This window comes from Thalassophryne amazonica, chromosome 23, assembly GCF_902500255.1.
Source record: "Thalassophryne amazonica chromosome 23, fThaAma1.1, whole genome shotgun sequence".
Lineage (NCBI taxonomy): Eukaryota > Metazoa > Chordata > Actinopteri > Batrachoidiformes > Batrachoididae > Thalassophryne > Thalassophryne amazonica.
In genome coordinates this window covers 29,522,437-29,532,372 of record NC_047125.1, presented here as the reverse complement: position 1 = coordinate 29,532,372, position 9,936 = coordinate 29,522,437, and the positions used below count along the sequence as shown (strand labels likewise).

General features: G+C 40.1%; 1 protein-coding gene across 1 annotated transcript; it reads left to right on the top strand.

Annotated features, from left to right (window-relative positions):
* The first annotated feature begins 4,702 nt into the window (after window positions 1-4,702).
* Window positions 4,703-9,267, top strand: LOC117505442 (ladderlectin-like). The gene is made up of 6 exons (XM_034165084.1): window positions 4,703-4,709; window positions 4,821-4,859; window positions 5,237-5,334; window positions 8,675-8,809; window positions 8,877-9,019; window positions 9,255-9,267. Exons 1-6 carry the CDS (start codon window positions 4,703-4,705, stop codon window positions 9,265-9,267), a joined length of 435 nt encoding a protein of 144 aa, XP_034020975.1.
* The last annotated feature ends 669 nt before the right edge of the window (window positions 9,268-9,936 follow it).

The following is a 9,936-nucleotide window of genomic DNA, read 5'->3' as shown; positions in this document are numbered from 1 at the left end:
CCACAGATGTCGCAAGATTTGAGGGAGCGTGCAATTGGCATGCTGACAGCAGGAATGTCAACCAGAGCTGTTGCTCGTGTATTGAATGTTCATGTCTCTACCATAAGCCGTCTCCAAAGGCGTTTCAGAGAATTTGGCAGTACATCCAACCAGCCTCACAACCGCAGACCACGTGTAACCACACCAGCCCAGGACCTCCACATCCAGCATGTTCACCTCCAAGATCGTCTGAGACCAGCCACTCGGACAGCTGCTGAAACAATCGGTTTGCATAACCAAAGAATTTCTGCACAAACTGTCAGAAACCGTCTCAGGGAAGCTCATCTGCATGCTCGTCGTCCTCATCGGGGTCTCCACCTGACTCCAGTTCGTCGTCGTAACCGACTTGAGTGGGCAAATGCTCACATTCGCTGGCGTTTGGCACGTTGGAGAGGTGTTCTCTTCACGGATGAATCCCGGTTCACACTGTCCAGGGCAGATGGCAGACAGCATGTGTGGCGTCGTGTGGGTGAGCGGTTTTCTGATGTCAATGTTGTGGATCGAGTGGCCCATGGTGGCGGTGGGGTTATGGTATGGGCAGGCGTCTGTTATGGTCAAAGAACACAGGTGCATTTTATTGATGGCATTTTGAATGCACAGAGATACCGTGACGAGATCCTGAGGCCCATTGTTGTGCCATACATCCAAGAACATCACCTCATGTTGCAGCAGGATAATGCACGGCCCCATGTTGCAAGGATCTGTACACAATTATTGGAAGCTGAAAATGTCCCAGTTCTTGCATGGCCGGCATACTCACCGAACATGTCACCCATTGAGCATGTTTGGGATGCTCTGGACCGGCGTATACGACAGCGTGTACCAGTTCCTGCCAATATCCAGCAACTTCGCACAGCCATTGAAGAGGAGTGGACCAACATTCCACAGGCCACAATTGACAACCTGATCAACTCTATGTGAAGGAGATGTGTTGCACTGCATGAGGCAAATGGTGGTCACACCAGATACTGACTGGTATCGCCCCCAATAAAACAAAACTGTACCTTTCAGAGTGGCCTTTTATTGTGGACAGTCTAAGGCACACCTGTGCACTAATCATGGTGTCTAATCAGCATCTTGATATGGCACACCTGTGAGGTGGGATGGATTATCTCAGCAAAGGAGAAGTGCTCACTATCACAGATTTCGACTGGTTTGTGAACAATATTTGAGGGAAATGGTGATATTGTGTATGTGGAAAAAGTTTTAGATCTTTGAGTTCATCTCATACAAAATGGGAGCAAAACCAAAAGTGTTGCGTTTATATTTTTGTTGAGTGTATACCACGTAACAACTTGTCAACTTTTAGCAACGTGCATCTTGTTGGTGTGCTGTAAGGCTGAGCAGCTCTACGTGACCGTAGGTGTTTGTCGGAATGAAGGTTAAGATCGTCTCGTCGATAAAGATGCGTGGAAACGTTTTGCTGCCTGCATGTGGTTATTTTTGCTGCACCTCAGTCTTGACACCGTAGAGTTTTTGCACATTTGCACCTGGCGTTTCTTCATTCCAGTGATGCGTGAACTTCCTCCAGAGATAAGGAGATTCTCAGACGGCGTGTACCCAAAGACAAGATGTGCTCACTGACCTTTGTTGCAAGTGTTTTCAACCATTTTATTTCCAGCTATCCTTCACCCAGCATCCACTGGGTTTCCCCCAACAATACCTACCTCACCCCAGCACATAAGCCGCTCCCTAAATGTTGGTGTCCATTGTCGTTCTCTGCGTTGCAGTTGGGTGAACTTGTTTTTCCTCACTGGAGCTGCAAACACACTGGGTTCAGTTGGCTGGAATAATGAGTTTAATGTGTTTAGATCAGTTCATGGAAAAATTCAAGGCAGAGGATGTGCTCATCCCAAGAATTCCCAAATGAGCACCTGACCTCCCGATCCTGTTTCAAATGTCTGCAGTTCCTTATACATCCGTCCGGGTTTGCACGTTTTGCAGTCATCAAAACCAGAGGACAGTCCCACATAAAAAAAAAAAACATTGCACTGGGATTCATCATGTTTTGAATCCTGGTTTCATATGTGAGAAAAGAAAAAAAAATCCACATTTCTGCACCAAATGGAAAAACTAAACAATTGGTAATATTATTTTTCTCATTATAAATTGTGGTGGTTTACACAGAATGATTTTAACTTTAAAAATACTGCTTTACGCTTATAGAATATTTCTTTTGCTCAGTTATTTTTCCTGGGCAAAGCCGGGTAAATGGACTGCATTTATATAGCACTCTTCCATTTGCATCAGACGCTCAGAGTGCTTTACAATAATACCTTATTATTGTGTAGCACTCCAAGTAACTGTTAGAAAGTGCTTTATCATCAAGTTAAAGCAGTCAAAAACAAAAGTAGCATTTCAAAAATAATGTTAAACCATAGAAATGTAAAATTTTATTGTGTAGGACCACAAATAAAGACATGAACACAGCAGATTAACACAGTTCAGATCAACAGCCAGCGGCAAACCTATACAGCATTCTGTTTATACCTTAAGTCTTAAAATGCTTAATGGCCCTTTGCATTTAACCACCTGCACAACTACACACAGCTTTGCAGCAATCAGCCTCATCAAGGTACACACTCCACAGCTGTGTTACTGTCCAAACTTGAGGATGAAACTGAGACAAAAGAAGTCTGTTGTAGGTTTGTTGGTGTTACTGAACAACAAATGTTCTTTTTCCAGATTCTCATCTCCAGCAGGAACATGCAGATTGTGTTTGTGTTTATTTGTGCCGTGGCGGATTTAAAGTGATGCAAATTATTGGTTGAGTTAATTGGGCTTCAAAAAGGAACTGTTTGCACCGTGTCATGTTTAGTTGTCACGTTACAGGGTAACATATGTCACATGTCATATAATCCAATGGATGTCAACATTGTTTGACCTTTTACTTTGGAGACCAAACATTCAACATAGTCAAAACTATTCCATTTGCTCAAACAGTTTATACCAAAATTGGAGCAATTTAAACTTCTGACCTCTGTACAAACTGAAATTGACATTTGTCGCCATTTTTGCTGGTTTTACCCCATAACTCCAGAACATTCATAGTCCAAACTGTACCTTATTGGAATCTTTATGCTCAGACAAATAACACACTTGCCAACATTTGAATTTACAAATATGGGACACCCACGAGTGCCAAGGGCACAAAGCAAAATTAGGGGGTCTAGAAGCAGCCTCAGACACACAGAATGGCGGGACTGATGGGCGTCCCGCACAAACTCACGGGGGTAAATGGCAGGACTGTCTCACCCAATGCAGGATGGTTGACAGCGCTGAACTAATGTAGTGTACTTTACAATATCATTGGAGCATTTTGACCCCTGTATAATTCAACTGACCCCAACTTGGCCACCAATTGAAAATTCAAGTGCCAGTTTTTTTTTCCAAGCATAATGTCTGAGTGCATGAATTAATTTATTCGGTACACAGATCAACAATAAAAACCCATAAAACGATCAACTTAACAGCGTAACCGTGTGGCCGAAAGGGTGCAGGCAGAAACAAAACTTAGAAATACCCAACCCTTATTATATAAAGAATGTGTATATATGTACTCGTAACAAATACCAAAGAATTGTGCACTTAAAATATAAATTGACCAATAAACTAAAATTTTAAAACAGAACCACACAAACAATAGTGCACAAACCCCAAAACAATAATCAAATCAGTCAACCTAATTCTTCAAACTATACGTAATTTTATTTTTGTAAAATCTTTTAAAACCAACTAAAGTACCAAGTAATTTAATGTTATCAGGACAAATGTTCCAAATGTTAACACCTTTAACGGAAACACAATGACTTTTTACAGTAGTTTGGATCTTTAATTTCTCAAAAAATAATATTCCTCTCCAATTATAACTGGAGTCCCTCATTTTAAACAGATTCTGGACATGTTGAGGCAAAAGTTTATTTTTAACTTTATACATAATTTTTATTGTGATGTAATCAACCAAGTCCCAGAATTTAAAAAGTATGTAAACAGGCAAATAATGTTTGTTGGCTCACGATGTGGTTTGTTACTGATAATTCTTATCGCTTTCTTTTGCAACAGAAATATTGGATTAGTATTAGTTTTCTAAGTGTTTCTCCAAACCTCAATACAATAGTTCATATATGGAACAAGGAAAGAATGATATGAAGTAGTTAATGGATGTTGGGAGAGGACGTCTTGTGTTTTATGCAGAATTGCAGCGGCTTTGGACATTTAACATAATTGTGTATATTAATATAACAAGTATTTGTGCTGAATTTGGTGCTTGTATCACCATTTGAAGGATTGTTTGACTTGTCTGTTGCATTCAAACCCTCTCAGGTTGAACTCGTTCTGCTAATCACCTGCACAACTCTTAACACCTGTACTGCAATCAGGCTCATCAAGGACTCTGCATATATCCTCCCTCAGTGGTTGTGTTGCTGGTTGAGCTACAGGCTGATATATGGACAAAAAGATGGTGAGGTTTGTTGTACTTTTGTGGGTGTTTTGTCTGCAGGTTCTAATTTGTACTTTGTCTTTTTGAAGGTTATGATGAGCAGGAAGATGCTGTTTGTCCTAATTTGTGCCGTGGTGGTTTTGAATGAAGCTGTTGGTGAGAAACATTTGAGTTCTTATATGCTAATTGTGTTAAAGAAAATACTGCACTTGTAAGCGATACATGTATAGTGTGATAGTACTACTTTGAGAGTATTAATATAATAAAGGTACTCAGAGCCACTGGGTAATCTTTAATCATGTGACTCACCTGAAATTGTCTCCCTGTCTGTTTTCTCAAGGCACAGTATCTGAAAATGTGACTGAACTGGCTTCAGAAGGTGAGTTCTTGACCTCAGCTGTAATGAAATGTGACTTGACTTTCCTTCTGTTGTGCTTATCTGTATGACCTGATGCTCATCCAGACAACTTTAAGTCTGTCTGAATATTGTGGTGTGAACTCAAAAATGGGCAGTTTACAACTTCCATGATGGGTCCAGGAAAAACCATGTTCAATTGGGTACTAAGTCTCTATCCCTGCCCCCTTGTGGTTTTTGTTGTTTAGACCAATCCTGAAATGCCAGCTTTTTCAGAAAAACTCAGACACTAACTGAGCAGTAATGACTTGGACCCAGGCTTTAAAGCAAAGAACATACCTGATGAGGTCATCAGTTTAGATTTTACTAGCAGTTCAACTATCAATGTCACTATCCTGCAGGTCTGGATGCCAGACGCCGTTGTCCTGTTGGTTGGACCTATTTCAATCGCCGCTGTTTCCGCTACGTCTCTGATGCCATGAGCTGGACTGACGCTAAGGTAACTAGGACAACCAGGTTTTAGTGTAAAGGTGTGACTTGGCCTCAGTCTAGTTTAAATTGTCTGTGTGTAGGAACACTGTCAAGACATAAATGCCGACCTCGCGTCTGTGCACAACTATCCTGAATATCAAGCTCTGCGGAAGGTGATAAAAAGTGTTGCAGAGTGGAACCACGTTGCCTGGATTGGAGGCAATGACATGACAGAGGTAAAAGATGGTTTTCTTAATGTGTAACCTGCAGTTCAACTAAACCCTTGATGTCTTATCAGGAAGGTAAATGGGAGTGGGTAGACGGCTCCCGCTTCAGTTATACGTTCTGGTGTCCAGGTGAACCTAATAATTACCTTGGAAACGAGCACTGTCTGCTGGTCAACTGGCAAGGTAAAAACTGTTACAAAGTTGCCACATAGCATCTCGCTGGAGGTTATTCAGTATAATGTCTCTATTCTTTAAATCTACAGAAAATGGATGCTGGAATGACAGCGAGTGTACTGATGAACATCCCTTTGTCTGTGCCAGATGATCACTGAGACAAAGTACAAGTCTTCAATAAAACTCTTGAACGCTGACACTTTGTCTGAGTCTTTACTCGAGGCTACCGACGAAACCTTGCAGTCTGAGGTTTTGTAGTTTGTATTGTGACCTGGTGTCTGCTGCAAGAGGTTCAACTAAAGGTGATAAAACAGATGCATGGTCTGGCAATGAAATAAAATGCCCAATGAAGAAGTCATGTGAATGAAGACTTTTATTTTTTCCACCATTGTTGGCATTAATATAATTGACTGTCTGCACTTGGACTGAGTATCTGTAGGACCTGGAAAGTGCAGAAGAAAACAGAATATTTAGAGGAATCCTGCAACTGGTGAAACAACCAAATTTGGCAGAAATACTCACTTGGCCCCTGAGAAATTATGCTTCTGAATAAAACCTAGTGGTTAGTTGAAGAATTACACAGGGGTCAAAATTTAAAAATGCTCTAAGTTTGGATCAAATATGGCTGAATGTTGATGAAATCAATTTTATTTATACTCGTATAGCACCAAATCACAACAGTTGCCCCAAGGCACTTTATATTGTAAGGCAAAAGCCATACAATAATTACAGAAAAACCCCAACGGTCAAAATGACCCCCTGTGAGCAAGCACTTGGCAACAATGGGAAGGAAAAATGCCCTTTAAACAGGAAGCAGGCTCAGGGAGGGGCAGTCTTCTGGTTGGGGCTGAGGGACAGAGAACGATCACCGATTAAATAGAGTGGTGCATACAGAGCAAAAAGAGAAACACTCAGTGCATCATGGGAACCCCCCAGCAGTCTAAGTCTATAGCAGCATTATAAAGATCCATTTCAGTTTGTACAGGGGTCAGAAGTTATGGTTGGAAAAAGTGACGCAAATTATTGGTTGAGTTAATGGGGATTTAAAAAGGAATCATTTGCACGGTGTCATAATTGTAACATATGTCACAGAATCCAATGGAAGTCAACATTGACCTTTTGGAGACCAAACATTCGGTACACAGATCAATAAAAACTCAATGATCAACTTAACAGCGTAACCGTGTGGCCGAAAGGGTGCAGGCAGAAACAAAACTTAGAAACACCCAACCCTTATTATATAAAGTGTGTATATATGTACTCGTAACAAATACCAAAGAATTGTGCACTAAAAATATAAATTGACCAATAAACTAAAACTTCAAAACACAACCACACAAACAATAGTGCACAAACCCCAAAACAATAATCAAATCAGTAAAGCTAATTCTTAAAACTAAGTAATTTTTTTTAAAACCAACTAAAGTACCAAGTAATTTAATGTTATCAGGACAAATGTTCCAAATGTTAACATCTTTAAAGGAAACACGACTTTTATAGTAGTTTGGATCTTTAATTTCTCAAAAAATAATATTCCTCTCCAATTATAACTGGAGTCCCTCATTTTAAACAGATTCTGGACATGTTGAGGCAAAAGTTTATTTTTAACTTTATACATAATTTGTATTGTGATGTAATCAACCAAGTCCCAGAATTTAAAAGTATGTAAACGGGCAAATGTTTGTTGGCTCACGATGTGGTTTGTTACTGATAATTCTTATCACTTTCTTTTGCAACAGAAATGTTGGATTAGTATTAGTTATCTATGTTTTTCTCCAAACCTCAATAGTTCATATATGGAACAAGGAAAGAATGATATGAAGTAGTTAATGGATGTTGGGAGAGGACGTCTTGTGTTTTATGCAGAATTGCGGCGGCTTTGGACATTTAACATAATTGTGTATATTAATATAACATGTATTTGTGCTGAATTTGGTGCTTGTATCACCATTTGAAGGATTGTTTGACTTGTCTGTTGCATTCAAACCCTCTCAGGTTGAACTCGTTCTGCTAATCACCTGCACAACTCTTAACACCTGTGCTGCAATCAGGCTCATCAAGGCCTCTGCATATATCCTCCCTCAGTGGTTGTGTTGCTGGCTGAGCTACAGGCTGATATATGGACAAAAAGATGGTGAGGTTTGTTGTACTTTTGTGGGTGTTTTGACTGCAGGTTCTAATTTATACTTTGTCTTTTTGAAGGTTATGATGAGCAGGAAGATGCTGTTTGTCCTAATTTGTGCCGTGGTGGCTTTGAATGAAGCTGTTGGTGAGAAACATTTGAGTTCTTCAATGGTAATTTTGTTAAAGAAAATACTGCACTTGTAAGCGATACATGTATAGTGTGATAAGACTACTTTTAGAGTACCAATATGATAAAGGTACTCAGAGCCACTGGGTAATCTTTAATCATGTGACTCACACAAAGTTGCATCCCTGTCTGTTCTCTCAAGGCTGGGTATCTGTAAATGACATGGAGGCCTTCATCCAGACTACTTCAAGTCTTTCTGAATATTGTGGTGTGAACTCAAAAATGGGCAGTTTACAACTTCCAAGATGGGTCCAGGAAAAACCATGTTCAATTGGGTACCAAGTCTCTATCCCTCCCCTGTTGTGGTTTTTGTTGTTTGGACCAATCCTGAAATTCCAGCTTTTTCAGCAAAACTCTTAAAAAAGACTCACTGACTGTTGAGCAGTAATGAGTTCGATCCAGGCTTTAAAGCAAAGAACATACCTGATGAGGTCATTGGTCCGGGTTTTACTAACAGCTCAACTATCAGTGTTACTATCCTGCAGATCTGGATGCCAGACACGGTTGTCCTGTTGGTTGGACCTACTTCAACAGCCGCTGTTTCCTCTACGTCTCTTGTGCCATGAGCTGGACTGACGCTAAGGTAACTGGGACAACCAGGTTTTAGTGTAAAGGTGTGACTTGGCCTCAGTCTAGTTTAAATTGTCTGTGTGTAGGAACACTGTCAAGACATAAATGCCAACCTCGCGTCTGTGCACAACTATCCTGAATATGAAGCTCTGCAGAAGGTGATAAAAGGTGTTGCAGAGAGGAACCATGTTGCCTGGATTGGAGGCAATGACATGAGAAAGGTAAAAAAAAAAAAAGTCTTCTTAATGGGTAACCTGCAGTTCAACTAAACCCTTGATGTCTTATCAGGAAGGTAAATGGGAGTGGGTAGACGGCTCCCGCTTCAGTTATACGTTCTGGTGTCCAGATGAACCTAATAACCTTGAAAACGAGGACTGTCTGCTGGTCAACTGGAAAGGTAAAAACTGTTGCCACATGGCATCTCACTGGAGGTTATTCAGTATAATGTCTTTATTCTTTAAATCTACAGAAAATGGATGCTGGAATGACAGCGAGTGTACTGATGAATATCCCTTTGTCTGTGCCAGAAAACTGAGACAAAGTAGGAGTCATCAATAAAAGTCTTGAATGCTGACACTTTGTCTGAGTCTTTACTCGAGGCTACCAACGAAACCTTGCAGTCTGAAAGTTTTTGTAGTTTGTATTGTGACCTGGTGTCTGCTGCAGGAGGTTCAATTAAAGGTGATAAAACAGACGCATGGTCTGGAAATGAAATAAAATGCCCAATGAAGAATAAGTCATGTGAATGAAGACTTCTTCTTTTTTTTTCACCATTGTTGGCATTAATATAATTTTTGACCATGTCTGCACTTGGACTGAGTATCTGTAGGACCTGAAAAGTGCAGCAGAAAACAGAATATTTAGAGAGGAATCCTGCAACTGGTGAAACAACCAAATTTGGCAGAAATACTCACTTGGCCCCTGAGAAATTATGCTTCTGAATAAAACCTACTTCTAATTTGAAGAATTAGACAGGTCAAAATTTAAAAATGTTCCAAGTTTGGATGAACTATGGCTGAATGTTATGGGGTACAAACTGCAAGAATGTTGATTATAAAGATCCATTTCAGTTTGTACAGGGGTCAGAAGCTAAGGTTGCAAAAAGATACAAATTATTGGTTAATGGGGCTTTAGAAAGGAATCATTTGCACTGTCATAATTGTCTTGTTACAGGGTAACATGTCACAGAATCCAATGGATGTCAACATTGTTTGACCTTTGACTTTGGAGACTAAACATTTAACAGTTATAACTATTCCATTTATTAATCTCATTTGCTCAACAAGTTACTTAACCACTTTGTACCAAAATTGTAGCATTTTAAACTTCTGACCTCTGTACAAACTAT